The sequence below is a fragment of the Belonocnema kinseyi genome, chromosome 7, assembly GCF_010883055.1.
Source record: "Belonocnema kinseyi isolate 2016_QV_RU_SX_M_011 chromosome 7, B_treatae_v1, whole genome shotgun sequence".
NCBI classification, from domain to species: domain Eukaryota; kingdom Metazoa; phylum Arthropoda; class Insecta; order Hymenoptera; family Cynipidae; genus Belonocnema; species Belonocnema kinseyi.
The window spans coordinates 113,215,515-113,235,966 of record NC_046663.1 but is presented as its reverse complement, the minus strand read 5'-3'; the positions used below and the strand labels follow the sequence as shown (position 1 = coordinate 113,235,966).

Here is a 20,452-nt window from a genome sequence, read left to right as displayed (position 1 = left end):
ACGCCAATTAGCACAAATGGTAAGTTCCGACAGTGCCTACAAGTGTGCCTACTGGCCGCTAAATGGCAATACCGGTTTCATATGTATACACCTGGTAAAGATTGTATGCTTTCAAAATTCAAAAATTTAAAGAAATAACTTGAAGATAATAATTTATAATATTACGTTTATAATCAATTTATGTAATATTAGTTAATGTTGTACAATTTTCAAAAAAGCACTTGCAAAATAAAAAAAATTCAAATTGAGAAAAGTTGAAATTTATTAATTCCAAAAAGAACATTCACAATTAAAGAATTATTCAGAAGTGAAACATACAAAATAAAATTTCTTGTCAAAGTTTTAATTCCATACCGATCAAATTATAGGATTTTAAAGTTAAGTTCTTACGAAATAAATGCTTTAGACTTAAAAACTCTTGTAGATATTAAGTAGAAAACTTTCAAAATTGTACTGTTATATACAATTTGAAGTGTATAATTAAAATTTATCTAATTTTAATCATGCACTTTGAAGCAATTATCTGGAATATGAACGTTTTCAAAATAAAATATTTTTCAACTAAAATTTTTCAATTTCTAAACGTGCAGTGTGAATACCCTTTAATTAGACTAGTTAAGTTTGGTAATACTTCAAATGTGAAATTATGATATATAATTTCTTGCACTATTTTGAAATTTTTCTGTTTTGATCACTTTCAAATTGAAATTGCTTAATTTTTAACATTAAATTTCAAATTTATTAATTTTTATTCGTTTTTATTGAAAATAGCACTTAAATTTTAAACGTTTCAACTACAAAATCACAACATTTTTAATGTTTCAAGTCAGAAACTTCCAATCTTGATGAAACAATTTTAGAAATAGGCTGTTAAAAGTGAATAATAGGGCGTATTAAAAATTCTAAAACTAAAAGAATTATCTGAGGTGAGCAAGAAAAGTTGCGGTTCGACATTCGAAAGAAGTACAAAAAAAAAGTTTCAAAATTCGTTTATTATCTTCTATTCGGTTTTTTACTTTGAAAATTGAAAAATATTTTCCCATGGGCTAAATATTATGGCGAATTTGTTGCAAAGAAAGTTTTTTTCTGCAAACTACTATACAAAATTAGAAATAAAAGAAAGTATTTGTAGAAGATTCAATCAAAAATATGTTAGAATTGTTTGAATATCTCCTATTTTCTTTTAAATTTATTGAGACGAAGAATAATGGAAGTTCAAACATAACATTCAGATGTTCAGGGTGAACATATTCTATGTTTAACTAAAGGACAACAGCCTCGATGTTCAATGTTAGCATCTGTATGTCTTAAAAAGTGAAATGTTATCCTCTAACATCCAAAAGGTTCAACTAAAAAATCCGAGATATTACATATATGATTATTTCAAATAGCGTCTGTAAATATTTGAGGTGTTTACTTATTTATGGTCATTTAATGAATGAATTGATAACTTATTTGTGAATTTTAAATTGAACTTTAATGTTCGCACACGAACGAAAAACAGATAAAGGGTACAAAATGTCGATCAGATGATGCATTCAGTCAAGTTGATTCAATATTTCTAATTTAAAATAAAAAGGGGGTAAGTAATTGGAGAAGGAATGATCTCTAATCTGAATTAAATATTCTATCTATTTTGAGTTACTTAAACTCAAATTTTATTTCAAATTTATAAACCTTTTATCAAATGTGTTAAGTCAATAAACCTAAAACATAAGATCTTTGTTCCCTTCTTTAGACCGAAAAAAGTCGTTATTCAATTTTATTTAAGGACATCTAATTTTCCCTGTCGGTCCAAAGGAACCGAATGGAGCCTCTACAAAGTACCCGTAAAGACCCCATTGTGTCCCCATTCGATTCCCTTTTAAAAAACTAAAAAAAAACAGCAAAATAAACTTTTAAATTATTGAAATTCGGATTATACGTTAAAATTTGCATTCGGAACTCACGGAGTAATCGCAATACTTTTTCTGGCAGTGTTAAAAACATTAAAAAATAAAATATGTCATTTACATGGGCCGAAGGCGACTTCAAGTGCATCTTCTTTTAGTAGCAGTTAATAAGCGTTCCGTCGGTAACTAAGAATTTTGTCTGGATGCTAGCGCCACGTAGTGGAAACCCTCAGACAACAACGCTGTGATGCAAGTGAGAGATAGTTTTATTTTTAAACTTCGCGCGCAACATACTACTTGAGCTATCATGGTTGCGCTTGAAGTCACTTCAGCAGAAGTTAATGACATTTTAAAAATTTTTTAACGCTACAAAAAAAGTATTGCAATTACTCCGTGAGTTTCTGATAGCAAATGTAACGTAGAATCCGAATTTCAACAGTTTAAAAGTTTATCTTGCTGTTTTTTTTTTTAGTTTTTTAAAAAGGAACCGAATGGGGATTCACTGGGGTCTTTACGGGTACTTTGTAGAGGCTCCATTCGGTTCCTTCGGTCCGCCAGGGTTTATTCTTTGGAAATGTTTCAAAATTGTAATATTCAATAATTTTAATATTAAAAATATATAGCCGTCAAATATAATCGCGAAATTGCAATGTATGATGCGCATGCGCTCGGACGGTTTTAACATGTGAATGTGTTTCAGTTTAACATAAAAATATTTTCACGCCTAACATTTCAAAAAGATGTTCAATGTTTGGCATGAATAACAGCATGTTAGGTGCTGCAATCTTACTCTTGGAACATCCATTTTTCTCCGTGTACTTGGCGATAAAAAAAATTGTATACCCATGTCGATCTTAAAATTTCTTTTTTTTTCAACTTTTTCGTTCTTTTTAAAATGATTCAGAATCGTGAATTACGTTTTTTTCAAACGATGTTTTTACGCTTCAAAAAGCACGAATAAGTTTATCATTATAAAAAGTGATGATATATGTCTTCTATTTAATCTAAAGCAATTCCAAGTTCGAACATTTGTTGCACATTTAAAGAAAGTTTAACGTGCACACATTTTTTATATTTTTTTCTTATACAAAACTTTGCTTACAACAAAATTGCTACAATATTTTAAACCACACGGCAATTTAAAAAAATTTTCAAAGTTGAGAACCGAACAGAAGGCATTAACTGGTTTCAACATTTACTTTGAATAACTTCTTTTGCTCAGCTTAAATGTTTCGAACAATGCAAATTAAAAGCTTTTTAAATTGAACTACAGTGAACCCTAAAGATAGGGCCCTCTGATATAGTCCTTCCGAGAATTGACGTCGCGCCGCAAGTAGGAGTAAAAGGAGCTTCGCGGGGTGAGCGGCGATTGCTCAGGCTTCAACAAACAAAAACGTTTTCTACAAAACGGCACTCTGTCTGGGTAATTCCCCACCTCTTTCAGCCCCAAATCCGGCCCAGTCTCAGAGTTTCACTAAATTTGAATAAAATTCTGGTTTCCCGATGTAGCGGCCACCTTTTATCGCAAATACATGATTATATATGATTTATACCATATAAAATAATATAATTTAATAATTTTATGATTGCTTTCTTCCTAGAACTTTTGTATTATTAATCCTAATGTTTCTTTTTCTTAGGAGCTTTGCCGATGATAGCAGCATCGGTTCACTGCTCATCAGGTTTTCTTCAGTACTGTTGCACCTCAACCTACTGCATTTTTAGTCTGTGGGGTCTTTGGAAAGTAAGGTTTTAATCTAGAAAACTATAACAAAACAAAGTGAAATGATTCAAATTGAAAAAAATTCTAATTCATTGAAGATTTAAAAATTTTTATTTAGTCAATTTTTTTGACTACTGTAAATACTTCTTTAAAAAATGCAATTTAAAGTCTATGAAACTACAATTGTTGCTATATTTATAAAATGCAAACTTTCTGTTTCCTTTCAGCTGCAAAATCTTTTCTGTTTCGACAAGGTAGATTTTTTACAGGTGTATAAATGTGTATATATGTAGTTCATTTGTTAAAATTATAATTATACTTTTACTTGATGTATTTTGACTTGCTTATTTGATTTTAAACTATTCTTATAAGAGCTGGTGGGATTATTTTGAAAAATAAATGTTTATTCTTTAGTAAACTCATACATTCTTGTAAAATATTTTATTGTTATGTGTTTCATACATTAAAAAAATTTAATTAATACGAAGAAGCTAGTTCGTCAATGAGTATAAAAAAAAAATTAATTTAAATAATGTCAGAAATTCTAACACGTCATTTTGAATCTTTGGACATTATTTATTAAAAATTTTCAAAATTATGTATGTATGTGTGCCTACATTGAATAATTCAGAATCGTTTCAATTAAATTACTAGACTTTCATCTAGAAAAGTAAAACAATATTATATCTGACTTAAAAGAAATTATAATTGAATGAAAAATGGAAAACCTTAACATACATTTGAAACTGTCCTGAATGTTTCAAGCTTACTGTTTAAAAGTGTTTAAAATTTATTATGCTTCATTTGAAAGTTTAATGTTATACAAGTGTCTGGATTTGGGAGCTTTCAGATTTCAACTATTTTAAGGGAGGTTGAAGTTGAAAGTAAAACTTGGCAAAATAAAGCATGTCTAGATCCGAGATTTGAGAACAATTTGCGAAAGGCCACATTTTTTTAAATTACTAATCAGATTTTTTAAATTCTATATACTCTAATAAAATATCAAATTAAAATTTGAAAATGTTCAGCCTGTATCAAAATATTACTATTAAAAAATAGAAATGTTCAAAAAATATGCAAACACTAAAGAGTATCAGAACTCTAAAAACTTTGATTATTCGAATATTTGGTACTACTCGCAGAAAGTCAAGTATTTTTTTGAAACTATTATAAAATTATACTGGTCAATATTTTGAAAGAGAATTCAGATATCAGAAAATTGACTTCTGTATATTGGGCGACGAGTAGGAATATGTAAATAGAATTCTTCTATTACGATCGGATATTGAGTAAATCGAAGTGAAACGTTTTTCTATGTAAAGAAAACATCAATTAACAAGTCTATAGGAAATAATTGAATTTTTTCAATACATACTCCAAATCCTAATCTGCAATGTTACATTTCGTTAGAACGGAAGGAAAAGTAATATTAATACATTTATATAAAATGCTTCCAGGCAATGATAGCCAAGTCTCCATGGCAAAGGCGTCTCTGCTTTCTTCCTGCATTTGGGATGAGGATGTTGGTTTTGGGTTTAAGGTGTTTTGGTATCGGTGGTGGAAATCCTAATGCAATGCAGCACGTCATTTTACAAGTACCTAACCGATTATTACTCTACCATATTAGTGTAAGCCCCTAAAATTCCCACATCCTCGTTTTTTCATCTTTCTACTATACGATTCATTTTAAGTAATAAAAATATTCCAAATTAAAAAAATATATTAAAATTTTCATTCCACTTTAGAACAAAGAAGTAATTTTTTAAAATTGAAATTCTTTCTTTTCAGTTTTGGGGAGTAACTCGTTACAAGTAACGGAATTACTTGAAAATTTGCCACAGGAAAAAGTTATATAATTACAATTTTAGTTGCCCTCACTCTAAAGTTACGTGTAGATTTAATACTTCTACATTATTATTTTATGAATATCAGACATGCTGAAAAGTTGTAAATTCACAAACTGAAAACCTGTTTTGAATTTTTGAATACCTAAAGTTTTGCTTGTAATTGCCTTTAATATCTAACAGGGTTGCTATATTTACTATGATGCTTTATTATATATAATAACAACGTTCCTGACCGGATCGATCAGGCAATAGTACAAGATCCTTCTGATTAGGAGGCCTAACGATATTATCCCTGTGACATATTCTTTTTAAAATTTAGCTATTGTAACTTTAGAACACAAAATTAAGTAATTAAACAATGGTCACTGATAAGTGGGCACTCTCAAATTTCAACTATTCACAATAAAATAAAATTGTTAAACTATCATGGCTTCTCATTTAAGATAATTCTATTTTGAATTATTTGAATATTGAACCATCGAATTTTAACTTTGCTGATTGAATCCGTTTAATTTGGAACATGTCATGTTTAAGATTGATTTTTTAAACTCTCATTAACATAAAATATATGAGTGAAACAACAGAAATTTGTTACGAGACAAGTAAAATGCACCAAAATGAAAAATTAATTTAATAAATTCATTAAGATAAAATAAAATAAGATTTTTTATGACATATGCATGGTTTCAGTCATTTTTGACGCCAATGAAGCGGGGATAAAGCTCTACTTTTTACTTCCCAGTGGGCACCGGGACATCCTAAAGACGTCCTTAGGACGTCTTTACATGTCCTGGGATATTCTTGTACATTGGCGTCTAATTCCTGGGGTCGTTCTAAAGAGAACTATAGGACGTCCTAAAGACGTTCTATGTTTTGCCTAAAGTTGTCCCAAAGATGTCCACAGGGCTGCTTTAAAGACGCCCCAAAAAGACCTATAAGAGACATGATTATTTTGTCACGTTAAAAAGTAAAAGACCTCCCTGTGGGCATCAGGACATCAAAAAGACGGCCTAAAAACGTCTTTATATGTCCTACGACATTGTGAGTATAATGTGAGCCATTAGGAGTATGAAATTCAATGTCGAAATAGAATAATATTGTAGGGCTTTAAAAAATCAACATTTTTTTCTACCCACTATTTTCATATCGTGCGTTGCTTGACTTAAAATGTTAATTATCATTTTTTTTGGGTGTTTGAAAATGCTATAACTTTAATAATTTTGCTTTTATTGAAAAAAGTCGTTGAGATAAATTGTTCGTGTTTCTGAATACTACGGAAAAACAAACATAGAATTTTCAAAAGTTGTGATGCTAAAAAAGTTTATACAAAATGGCTGGTTAACGAACTCGTTCTTTCTTTTTGGGTCCTGAAAAAGTGAGCCTTAGCAGACGCCAATCTGATCAATCTTTTGAAAGTTATCGTGCCTACAGAATACTACAGACTACAGACAGACAAACACCTTCATAAAAATAGTTTTTTCTGACTCAGGGAGTCTCAAAATGTGGAGATTTGATGAAAACCGACCATGTCAGATTTTACACAAAACCAATACAATAATCTTGTCACTCTCATTTAAAGTTCTTTTAGACACACCGTGATCCTTTATAAAATTCTGAGGACGTCCGTAGGTTGTCCTCAGTACATCCTTGATAACATCCTGAGGACGCACAGAAAATGATTGAATTTTGAAAAAAGTGGTCTCAAAAATGTTCAAAATACCCTCGCTTTTTGAATTTGTATCCAAAATGGCTGCCTAATGAACTTGACCTTCATTTTAAAATAGTAAAAGAATTGACCAAAGGAAATCCAATCAGTCAATTCTTTCGAAAGTTATCGTGCTAACAAAAGAAACCATCCACGGACGGACAGACAGGCACATTTGTAATAAACTGATTTTCGGATTAAGGGGGTCTCAACACGTGGACATTTGACAAAAAAAGTGATGGCGACTGTGCGGCTTGGCAGCAACGAGCAACACTGACGAAAAGTCGTTGTGCGACTAGGATGAGATGCGCAAACTGAAATTCGCCGGTGTGCGCTCGCAGTCCTCAAAAGTAATTCATTAAAGAAATTTGATTCTTTTAATTTATTAGAATTTCCGAATTCACATTGTAATGTATCCTGCATATTATAGTTTTTTAGTTATCCTAGTAAGGGTTTCATAATTATCCTAAAAAAGACCACGTTACCGATTTTGGGTTTGTGGTATTTCATATTTCACATGTTCCTATGCGCATTGAACTTAAACTTCGAACGGACATCACATAGGATGTCTTCGTTATGCCTTTATGATGACTTTATGATATCTCCGTGTAATTTACAAATTTATGATAAAACGGTTTTTCCACTTTTAGAACAGTTTCGGGCTTACTCTAGGGGATGTTTTTGGTTTCGTTCATATTTTCACAATAAAACTTAGAGAAATCTCATAGCCGAAATATTTGTAAGGTTGATTTCGAATAATAATAATCTTATACAAGACGCTGCAAAGATGTCCTAGGGACATCCTTACGTCATTGTGCCCTGGATATACTTTTAAGACATCCTAAAGTCCACGAAATGCCAGACATAGGATATTTTAAAGACATCCTTAACCCGAACCTCATGAGGTCTTTTTGTAAAAGCCTAAAGACGTCCACAAAAAGACGTCTTTAGGATGTCTTTAAGCCAAGTGTGCCCACTGGGTCCTTAGGCCTAGGCCCTAGGACAGAAGTCTCCACCATCCACAGGTACAGCGTGACCCATGATCGCTTAGCCTTTTTCAAGATCTACCAATTTTTTTACGGAAAACTGAGATGAAATTTATGACTCCTCAAAAAAAAAATCCACCTCGAAGGGCTCGGGGAAACCTTTTTTCTGATATAACTTGACAGACGTTGAAATACAAAGTACCTATTTTATTTAAATTATTTGAACTAAGCAATTGTCGATAATTGTTCACAAATAAACTTTATCGACATTAATAATACTAAATAATTTAAAATATATATACTGATAATAATTAAAATAAGTGGTCAGAAATAAATTCAAAGTGTTCAAAATTTAAGTTTTTTTTTAAAAATTGAGTATCTGTAAATCAAATTATTTCAGAATAAAATTTCGAAAATAGAAAAAATAAAAAACTTAATTGAAAATAATTTTCAATTTGATACTACTTTAAACTAAATTGAATATTTCAAAGTCGAAGCTGCTTAAATTGTAGAATTTAAAATTTTGTTTACATATAAAAAAATTAAAATTGATTCCACAAAGTTGTCTAGAATAAAAAAATTTATTTTGCTTTATTTTTACCGTTCAAAACGTAAATTTGTTAAAATTATAAACCTTTAAAATTGAATTATTCGCAAAAAACATTAAAAATTATAAGTAATTTTCAATAGAAAAGTTTTTAAAAATGCTATCACAACTGAAGGGGAAAAATCTTTGCATTTGTATTAACAGATTATTAAAATGCAATTTTTTTCTTATATATGTTCGATATAATAATTTAATCAATTATTTAAGTCCATTTACCAATTTTTGAAACTTTTAATATTGAAAAACTTGTTATTAGGGATTTTAAAATTGATTATGTTTTTTACTATTAGGTAATGACACCCAAGAACTTTTTAATATTTTACATTGCTTTCTTTTGATATAACTTTGTATGTAATTATAACAATTATATAATTTAGATATACTTTAGATAAATTTAAATCTGAATTTAAAAATAAAATTTTGAATTATTTATAAACAAAAGAATTTTTAGGGTATTTAAATGGTGAGTATAAAAAAATACAATTGCATTGAATATTTTATTTAATAATAGGGAGTGAAAAGTGACGTCAGATGTGAATAATGACAATTATACATCTATGAGCTCGCATTTTACGATGATTAACCCAATAAGTCCAATCAATGTAAAAACTGTAAAGAAATTTTTGTTGCAGATAATAGAATTTTGCGGTAATTCGCGGAAAGTTACCATATATAATTGATTAAAATTGCCGTAAATTACCCAGAATTGTCGGAAGTTTATAGACATTTTTAATTTGAATTTGGAGTAATTTATCTTAAGTTACCATAAATTATCTTTCATATTACCATAAATTTCTGGAAATTTATAGACCTTTTTGAATTAAATTTTGGGCAATTTATGGCATTGACATATAGTACTGGACCACTGGCTACGGCTGTAGGAAGTGGACCAGGAAATAGAAAGAGAGGATTAATCGAGAAAGTCCACCTTTCCTTTTCCAAGGATGGCGATTGGTGACTTGATCTTTTTCTAATAAAAGCAGATGGAAAATGAGTACAACCAATGACCATCCTTAGAAAAGGAGAGGTGCACTTTCTTCATTTGTGCTCTATTTTTATCCCCTCGTCCACTTCCGACAGCCGTAGCTCGCGGTCCAGGTAAGTTACCATAAATTACGTGTAACATTACCACGCATTACCAAAAATTTATAAAAATGTTTAAAGTTGAATTTTGGGTAGTTTATGGCAATTTACCTATCTACCATAAACTATCATAAATGGCCATATTACCATAATGAACTACCATAAATGGCTGAAAATTTCCATACATTTTCGGAAATTTATCAATTTAATTTTTGATAATTTACCATAAATTACCTGTAATATTTCCATAAATTACCAAAAATTTATCCAAATGTTTAAAACTTAATTTTAGGTAATTTACCATATTCAACTGTAAAATTACTATGAATGGCCAAAAATGTCAATACATTTCCAGAAATTTATAGACATTTTTAAATTGCATTTTGTACAATTTATGGCAAGTTAACATAAATTACCCTTAAATTACCGTAAATCATGCTTCTTTTATTCGAAATTTAAAATGGGCTGAATATGTAAATGCATTTCGAGAAATGCCAGAAACCATTTATTTGTTATCAAAAATATCGTATTCACAATTTTTTCAATTTTTCAAATAACTCTTTTGCCATACAATTATTTCAAAACTAATAGACAAAATAACTAGATTATAAAAAATATGTTTTTAATTTGCTCAAACAATTTGTTTAAAAGTGGAGGATACGAAAAAAGAAATAGCATCACTTGATTCTGTTAAAAAAATCAGTCTGAATTTAACTGGTTCTGTTTGGACCCAAATGTTGATGCAATATAAATAAAAAATTACACTGTATGAAATTTATATTCATATTCGTATAGAACAATGTGCGATGGAACTTTAGAGAATTTTTTGGAAAAAAGTGGAACTTACATGGTCATACCGTGACACCCTTCAGATATTTTTCATGACAATATGTTCTTGAATACTGAAATTAATTTCAGTTTTTTAATTTTAATAATTTTAGTTAGATTAAAAATATAATAATTAGACATTATAAATCATATGTTTGAAAACCAAACGCCTTTAATTAAAAACTTTATATGTATTTAAAACAGAGTTTCACTTATAAAATTTGAAGTGCCTTAAATTCTGCAATTTAATGTCAATAAATACGCTAACATTTCCCGGTTTTTCTGTTTCAAAAAAACTTCCAGCTTCACAGTCAATAGCTCGCCCTGGAAAAGACTTTATGCTTGTATTAATTCAACGTAACAAAATTAGAAAGCATTCAAACTTTGCATTTTTAGTGATACTATCACATTTGAAAGTTCTCAAAATAAAAAATTTACAAATGTAATTATTAAAACATTCAAAACTCTCTCTGGAATATCTAAAGAAGAAACTATAACTGTCTTTAGTTACTTTTTTGATTAACTTTCCCAGTACTGTTTTCATTTTGGTCTACTTTCTAGGTCTGACTTTATAGTTTCATATTAAATTTTAGGACCTCGTGGCAGCCGTCGGTGCGATAATTGGAGCTCTTCGCATTCCGGAAAAGTGGATGCCAGGCAGTTTGGACCTGCTGTTCAATTCCCACAACATAATGCACGTCATGGTTGTCCTGGCAGTGTGCTCCATGCACGAAGCGACCATACAAGATCTAAAGTGGATGGCGGAGTCATCCTCGTGCACGGGTCTCGATTTGGCCTCTTCCATTCACGAGGAACTGTGATCTAGTTGCGAAGAGGCTCTTCGCTGTAATCTGTGATTTTTCAATAGTACCGCTTAGCCTCCTACGACGACGTACCTCTCGCAGTAATTGTTTGAAAAGCCAGAAAACTAATCCAGAAAACAGTCTGTAGTTTCATAACTCTTTACTAGAAAACTGTATAGTTCGTGGACGGAAGTCCAACCTTAATAGAAAAATTTGAACAAAAGTAGAGATTGGAACAAATCGGCGAGAGTTACTCGAGAGAGGATCAAGCTTCAAGATAATAAGATTAGCAATAGTATCTAAGTTTGAAAACATAAGTTTGAAAATAATCTATTTGAAGATTCTACCTTTGAAAATAAGACGTTTGAAGATTATACGTGTGAAAATAATAAGTTTGATACATATCAGGGTTATCGAGTATTGAGAGAATATTTTCAGATGAAGACGACTTTACATCAACGTTGAAAGATTTTGAAATAGGACCATGATTTTAAAGAGAGAGAGAGAGAGAGAGCGAGAAATGTTCTTAGCACGTCAAAAATAAGTTTATTTTATGCTTACACACACGTGTTTACCCAAATATTGTACAAGGTGAAGGTCCGAAGTTGTTTCGGTTGATTAAGCAGTCAATCCTATGGTTTAACATACCGAAACACACTATTGGATAAATAAAATTATTTGAAAATATTGAAACTATTTCTCGAGTTTGTTTACTGTACAGACACTATTCTATATATGTGCAGTAGCATAATTGTAGACATAATATATACAGATTTTTTTGTTAAGATTCGCCAGTAGAAGAGGACACTAAATTGTACGCAGCAATCACACACGATTCAAATATTTTTACCACTAGCCATTTAAAGTAATTTACAAACTTCACTGCACTTCAGAATTAGATTTAATCAAATTTTTCTAGCACATCTTTAGTTTAACTCAAATCCAACTATTTTACTTCCTCATAAAACTTAACAAAAAAATTAATAATCAATAAAAGGCACTTTCTAGCATTATGGAATTTTCCGTAAGATTAATTTGCAAGTAAAGCACCGGGCTAGTGTTACAGAAATTTCTGCAATAGGGAAAGTTCCATAAGACTAGACAGTACTTTAATTAAATCTAACTTTGCCAATAACCTGGATTGATTTTCCGGATATTTTAGTGTAACATAAACTGATAGACTATGGACTATATCCCCTGAATTTTTAGCACAGAACTTTTTGCAAATGCTCTTTGTACTCTAACTTCAGACCTTAATCGATAATTCCAGTGTTTCCTGTATACGATAGCGATATTATAAACAGCGATGGAACATACCGATAGGCCGTAGATAAAAAATAGATTACTCGTGACAGTAAGTGTTGAAAAAAATTTTGTTATATTAATATTAGATTCACACGCGAAGTACTGCCTTACTGTAAAGGGGCCTCGCTTTCCTGAGTGTAGCTTTTGACTCGATTAAATCGAAACGGAGGATAACGCATGCCGAGACTCAAGCACGTTGTAACCTCATCACCGTCTTTGTATTTAGTATAAATTTTATAAGTCAGCCATGTTAGTTGCGAGTTTACTTTTTTATGGTGATTTTGAATCTCGAATTCCTGAAAGCAGAAATAAATATTTGTGAATTTTCCAAAATGGAGAAAATAAGCGTTTGCTGAAAACGAGTTTAAAGTCAGAGTGGCCACTCACGTGCAAGAAAAAATTCCGTTCATTTTTAAGGTTTTACCTGTTCAATAAAATTAAAAACTTCAAGCTTTCAGAGCTGACATTTTGTTTCATTTGAAATAAGTAAAAACTAAATTGCAAATAAGAGCAGTCAAAGTGGAACTGAAGGATTTGTTCAAATTCTAATTTTTATATAGTAATAAAAAGATTTGTAATTTAAAAACCAGATAACTGACTCTTTTTACTTATATCATATCTTCTTCTTCTTTAAATACCAAACCTCTTACCTTTTTTAAAAACTCTTTTCTAATGATATTTCTTTTCCTAAAAGTTTTCAAATACGATAGAAGTTTTTCTTGGAATATGTTCACACGGCCGTAGAAAAGTAATTTTTGTTTTTCAAAAAAGAATGATTATTTGTTATTCAATTGTTGATCATTTCGATCAATCATATCATTATATTTATAAAGCAAAGCAATTTTATTTCTACCTAATATTTAGTCTTTAAACTATCATCGAAAGTCGATTCATTTTAATGTAAAAAGATTATTTAAAATCTTTTTTATTCCATACATTTTTTCCCTTTTTTATATCTAGCATATATTCACAGGTTCAAAACGTTCCACAACCCTTTCAGATACATTTTTAGCATGAAAAATTTGATAAGATCTTCTTTTTAAATGAACCTAATATATTCTGAAATAAATCATTTAAAAAAATATATATTTTTTAATTTAATTTATTTTTTAAATTGCCCTATGCGAATATCCTACACATATACCTTTCTTTTTTGGATAGTATAGTAAAAATTTCTGGAAATGAAAACTTGTTTTATTTTTATTCAGCTCTTTTTAGCGTTGAGATTGTAAACTTCCACATTCTATTTCTCGGGATTGAATCAAACCACCAAAAAATTTACACTTATTTCTACTGTTTTCAATGATATTAAATTCGAGAGTGCTAGGGCAAGCCGGTAGGTAATACGTAAATATGGAATGGCTAGAATCGCGAGACTATTTCAATTATTTTCTTCGTAATTATTATTTGATAATAATGCGTAGAATCCGTTTTATGTTTATAATCACGAAGTACTACAAGGAGACCGCACGCCTATAGCGGGGATGGCGGAAAAAGCCCACAATCGCGATCGACTGTCCTCCAATTTTCATGTCTTTCCATATGATAGGGCTACGTGCGGAAACTCCAGGAACTACGAGAACATGTGATGTAAATTTTGAAACGGTATAAACATAACCTATTAATTCCGTTGTGCAATTGCAAACTGTTTGTTTAGTGGAAAAAAATGATTGTGCAAAGTGTAAGTGCTAAAAACTTACATAATAATCGATACAATAATGTCGAGTTGTTTTTGTATGGACTGTGATTCGGGTAGTAGGACACAGAAAGAGAGAGGTATCCCGGTGAGAAGCCTTGCATTAAAAAGTATTAGAAAATTTGAATCCCTAAGAATGCGGTTTCTGTCCTTAGTTTTTTAATTCTCATTAGGCTGCGAAAATTATAAGATTTCAATCCCTGTTTAAGCCGATCGGAGCTGCCAGACGTAACCTCGATTGTATTAAAAACACTATTTTCATTTGAAGCATTAGATCGCGCTCCAAAAGCATGAAATTTGTCAAATCTAGTAGGATTGTATGTAAGAATACATTTATTTATCGTCAAATGTTCGCTTTGTTCAAATATTATCAACTGAAAAAATTTAAAATCATGATAAAAAATTTAAAAAATTATTTTTCACCAGAACCTTCTGTGTGGATATTGATCCTGACATCGTAAACTGACCGACGCTATGTTTAAAAAAACTTTTTGCCTTATTATTATTATTCGAAAAACAGTAAATAAATGTAGCAAAATTTGCTAAATTAAAAGGGATTAAAATTTGTCTAATTCTTGGTTGCTTTATGGTATTCAGCAAAATATTGTCAGCGCTAGGTACAGAAAGGTATTCAATTTGAGAGCTAACTTCAACTGCCGTGGATATTTAAAATGGTAGGACAAAAACGGGATCCAGAAGTATTCAATATTTCTCACGTTACCACTGAATGAATGAAATTTTTCAATATTTTTTAATGCAAGCCTTTTTACTGAGATTAGACGTAAAATTCTCAATATGTATACTTTCGTTCTATTGTTTCTATATTCCTCCTCTTGTTTTAATAGCATTATTCATATAATTATATAAATTATACCAGCATTATGACTGCGTGCGTGACACCAACTGACACTTGACATAACCAAACTTAACCTATAAACACACTCGATACTCTATAGAAGACGACAATTTCTAATTTTCACTGAAGGGAAGCTTCAATCTGGGAAGGCATAAAACTCTGACAGGCGATCGCGAACTGGCGCCAGTCGAAATACATGGCGTGCGGTCTTCTTATAGTACTTCGTGTGTATAATTTAGGTAGATAGAATTTTCCAGCGAAGAATTACTTCCCATAGATGTAACTAATTTGAGCGATGAGAGAACGCTGATATCTTCAGCATGTGCAGTAGTAATTCCTGTATATTTTTAGTTTGACACATCAGGTTACATAACCTAAAAATATACAGGAATCACTACTGCGCATGCCCGAAATATCGGCGTTCCCCTATCACGCCTATTACTGAGCCAATCTATGCGTTTCGCGAAAAATGCCGTGAGCGTCTAAATTATGAAGCATTTTAATCTGTTTCAAATACAATTTAGCGGAGATAATCAATTAATGAGGATATAATAAGTACTCACGGCGTGGTAAGTTTGTTCTCCACTATCGTGTGACACTTCTCGTCTTTTGCGCCTGTAGACGTTGTTGTTGCCTTTGAGAACTTGCTTCTTAAGAATGAGAGTGACACAATTATCTCTAAGTCGATAATGGCCGATCAAAACTTCTGCATTTCTCGGAGATCGAGACTTCAGGGCATTCACACAGACTTGGGCATCTTCAGTTGATGTCAACATCAGAACCCTTCCCTCTGGAAAAAATCTGCCAGGCGAAAAGGAAATTCATGCATGGTAAACAGTGCAACCTTATTTTTTAGAACTCAAATCTTTTCTCTTAAGACATATTCTAAATCTAAAACGATGAAATATCTGCTTAAATTCCTAGAGAAATTTATCTTCGATAAATCAACTTACCTCAAATACCTGAAGTATTCAACAAGATGCCAAGGCCTGTAAAATTGATCCTGAAAGCTATTTTCTCCATGCCTTATATAACTCGTTTTGCTAATATAACATCCATTATAACTCAACCTGGGTCGGTGTAAATACATTTCTCTCCAAGAATTGTATTGTGGTTCAAAACTCCCGCAATTCACGCCCCAAACTCTAAATAATTACGAAATCTTATTAAAAATAGAGTGCTAAACATTATAAAAAGTATTTGGATTTTAGAATGTAACAAACCTAACGCAAGCCAGCCTCCAAATCTCTGCATCCCTAGCAGAAATGTAAAATCCTCTACAGACTCTTGAAAACATTTCAAGGGATCGTAAATCCAATTCTGAGGAAACAACCCATCTAAGGATATAGAGCACGATTTCCATAGGTAAAGCTGATATATGAGTTGTCTAAAATATTAATTTCAGAAATATCAATTAGAACAGTTTTTGCATTTTTAAATTTCTGAACGCAACACTTTTCATTTGAAACTAGCTCAATTCCAAACCTCGATGTTTAAATAACCTCTCTCGGAGTGCCTGTCTAAAACTACCACTCTGGAGTTCGTCGTCTAAAAGAACCACTGTGCTTTTTGAGTTGGTCCCTTGTTTTAGTGTGCTCAGGCGGAAAACAGCAGAGATTTTTAGTAATTATTAGTTTAGCATATTATTCCGAATTATTTCGAATTCACGTTGAATACCTTTGAAGTACTTGCAGTTCTTCGGATTCTCTGTATTCTTTTAAATTGCTTGGAGTGCTGTCAAAATCTTTCAGATTCTTATGAAATCTTTCAACTCCTTGGAAACCTTCTGAATTATGTGAATGACTTCAATTTCTTGAATTCTCTAGATGTTATAAATTCTCTAAAATACTTGATTTCTCGAAATTATCTTAATTCCTTCAACTCTTCTGAATTCTTTACATTATTTGGAAGTCCTTAGCCTTTGTTAAGAACTTGGAGTTCAAGAAGTTCACATAATTATGGAATATGTACGACTTTAGTGAGTTCAGATAGTTACGAGAGTTTCACGAATTCAAGGAAAGCAGAGAATTATATTATAATAAATAAAATTCAGTTAATTCGGAGGAATCCCGAAGATTTCAAGGAATTTGAACGAGTGTAAAAGCATTCCAAACAATTCTACAGAATTATAAAGAATACATAGAAATTAAAGAAATCAAAGGAATTCAAAGGAATGGCCAAACTTGTCTGTTTGCCGCATTGATATAAGGTATGCGTATGAAAATGAGCACTCCACTCAACAAAACAGAGTGGTTGTTTTAAAACTTATACGAAGAACGCTATACGGGTTATTTTAGACATAACATTTTGAGATAGGTTATTTAACATGGTGATATAGAATTTCTATAAAATATATATGATTATCAATTAAAAATTAAGGCGTTGTTACACTTTGCTGAAATGAAGGAAAGCAAACACATTGGTTTCTACTGAGAATCCTCGAAAGTCTGGAGAAAAGATCGCTATCATCATCCTCGTCTTCAGTCTCCTCATATTCTTCCTTGTTAACAGCACAATTATCGTTATTTATTTGATCATTTCTTTCATTAGGATCAAACCTTTGAGGTTTAACTTTGGTCGATTCGTAAAGACGGAACTCAATATCAGGAACTAATTGAACAGCCCGCTTGTAAAACTGAATTGCTTCATACAATTTTCCAGTCTGCTCGTGTTCGATGCCTTTTAGGAAAAGACTCTTTGCCTGAATTCAATATTTTATTTTAAGTTTGTACGTTGATAAATTATTGACAAAAATACTGAACTTTTACGATATGAGAAAATATGATAAAATAGAAATAGGAGGCAACTTAAAAAAAATAGTTTTTTCAGTTTTAATTATATTTAAATCTGAAATACCCTGTTCTCAATGGAAGTATTTTCAGCTTCGGCAGTACTGGAGCTCAACGAGTTTTGAACCTGAGCTTTGGAAGGATCTCGCTTGGGAGATATTTCTAGTTCTCGTTGCCACTTTTCTCTGAAAGAAGCCAGGGCATCTTCAGTGTGAGAAAATAATGAAGATTCGTCATCTCCACCTTCAACTTCTTCATCGACAGATGCGTCACGATGTTCCTTTAATATGAAACGAAAATAGTTGCACCAGTTGTTGTTAAATTTTCTTGATTTGACTCTTTCTAAGAATCATTCTTTTTCAATTTAAAATATTTGTCTACTATTTAGTACTTCAAAGCTTGAGGTTATTCATGAATATAGTTTATTTCCCATGTATCTTTTGCGGGGTCTTTTCAATTAAAAACTATTTATTACCTAAGTACATGATCTTACATGAGACAAATTTAGGATTTGGCTGCGTTATGCGTAATTGACGATCTCAAAGTTACAAAGTATTCAACTTTACGATCTTTTTAAACTCTAAAGCTAAATACATAATTTTAGATGGTTTCAATCGTCATGAGAAGTAAAATTTGAAGTAATAAATTTCAAATTAAGAACAAATGATGAAAAACGGAATTAACTTACAAATCTAACGTATGCATTAAATCACTCTATATAAATCTAATGCATCAATCGATTCCCTGTTCATCTCAAACTTTGCGAAACAATACCTAAGGTGACATTCCATGTAATTTTTACAATAAATTGATATAAAATATGTTACAGAACTGTTTTTCGGTTACAATCGTTATAGTAAACTTGGAAAAAAATGTTAAAATTTCACTTATATAAGTAACATACAAAAGCAGACATAATTAGACGAATATGAAAATTCCTAATAATTTTACCTTTTCAGTGTTAAAAATTCTAGAATATAAAGAAGTAGTAAACACATAATGAGTACGGGAAGAGTACGCAGTTTTATTTTGAACAATGTAAAGGTTAGGTTACCTAAATCAAGAGACAGTCGAAAAACCGTGAACTGTCATTGAATCATAAAAGTATATAAATAATTTTGACGTACCATTCTTGGCAAGTATCCAGAGTTTCTCAATTTTTGTTTCAACGCACAAACTCTCGGTCGGAAAATCGAACCAAAGAGCAAAAGCACGTCTTTGACAGCAAAACAGCCGCCATGGTTTCCATTTTTGGAACGGCTGAACCTGAAGGTAGTGAAGGTAGCCAGCACGAAGGCATAATAAGAAGACCTAACTCCATGATCTAAGAATACACGGTCTAGCCATCAGCTCACCCAATTTCGTCCCCATTCGCACTCCTCCACTTTTAGCCATCTTGGTTACCATAGCAACCGTTAGCGTCTCGGTCTTCACTCAAAAGATTTAAAATCATGAATTATGGCTACATTGTAAATCAATGTCAATACCTGTGAAAGTTCTCAATATTCAAATAAGGTGCAAGAAGCGGACACTGCTGACGCTATCCGTTTGTGAAAGCGCGTCGTGTTAAGATTAACTTTGTGAAAATTGTAGTGGTGTTTCTATTGAAAATACCATTGAAATCATTATTTCATACGAATATAAGATCTGAACATGTAACTTTGTGTACCCTGAGAGGGTTCTTTTGTTCTCATTTAGTGCTTATGTATATACGAAATATAAAAACGGATATTATCATAATACAGGATATGATGTCGATATTTTGCATTTATTTATTTCTGCTTTCAGCCCGAAAAGAATTTTCTTTTTTCTCCTTAGGTGGATGATACTTCATTTCATTCGCGTTAAAAGGTACAATTCCTCAGGTGCCTTGAGAGGTTATGTTATCCATATATCTAAGTATTTCTTCTATATTACAAGTTAGATGTTATATATTTGTTTATACTTTAGATTACGCATCTCAAAAAGTTCATTATTTTCAAACTAATTTAATTTATTTATAAACTATATAATTTCTTTATCTTTTACTTACAATCTTCGCTCATTGTAATTACTTCCTTTCAAATTTACTTCATTCTCGCGCGCTTACTTATCCAATATGGTTAAAAGTGGTGGAGTTGCTCCTTATTGGTTAACTTTTTTTTAGTTGCGTGTGGCTAGACCGTGTATTCTTAGATCATGCCTAACTCCGTTTCCCCACTTGGCAATAGAAACATTACCGTAAGTGGTATCCACATTACAGAAAGATTTGAAATTTTTCGTGCGCAGATGCGCAGTTGTCCTCTTCCTATCCATGGAAAAGTGTGCGTTTGAGAAGGTTTGTCAAATTCAT

The 20,452-nt window shown here is 31.3% G+C and overlaps 2 protein-coding genes across 2 annotated transcripts in view; one reads left to right on the top strand and one right to left on the bottom strand.

Annotated features, from left to right (window-relative positions):
• LOC117175892 (progestin and adipoQ receptor family member 4) overlaps positions 1-12,170 on the top strand; it is a 41,141-nt gene extending 28,971 nt beyond the window's left edge. The window contains exons 3-6 of the mRNA XM_033365717.1: positions 3,533-3,636; positions 3,843-3,869; positions 5,073-5,210; positions 11,265-12,170. Of these exons, the coding sequence (XP_033221608.1) occupies positions 3,533-3,636; positions 3,843-3,869; positions 5,073-5,210; positions 11,265-11,492 (497 nt within the window). The 3' untranslated portion in view covers positions 11,493-12,170. The remainder of the gene's footprint in view (positions 1-3,532; positions 3,637-3,842; positions 3,870-5,072; positions 5,211-11,264) is intronic.
• LOC117175891 (F-box only protein 9) lies at positions 12,001-19,391 on the bottom strand. The gene is made up of 7 exons (XM_033365716.1): positions 19,248-19,391; positions 18,188-18,400; positions 17,721-18,032; positions 16,555-16,718; positions 16,285-16,476; positions 15,895-16,132; positions 12,001-13,075 (listed from the first exon to the last, which is right to left on the bottom strand). The coding sequence occupies exons 1-7, from the start codon at positions 19,248-19,250 to the stop codon at positions 12,887-12,889; spliced, it is 1,311 nt and encodes a 436-aa protein (XP_033221607.1). The 5' UTR covers positions 19,251-19,391; the 3' UTR covers positions 12,001-12,886.
• Positions 19,392-20,452: the final 1,061 nt, after the last annotated feature.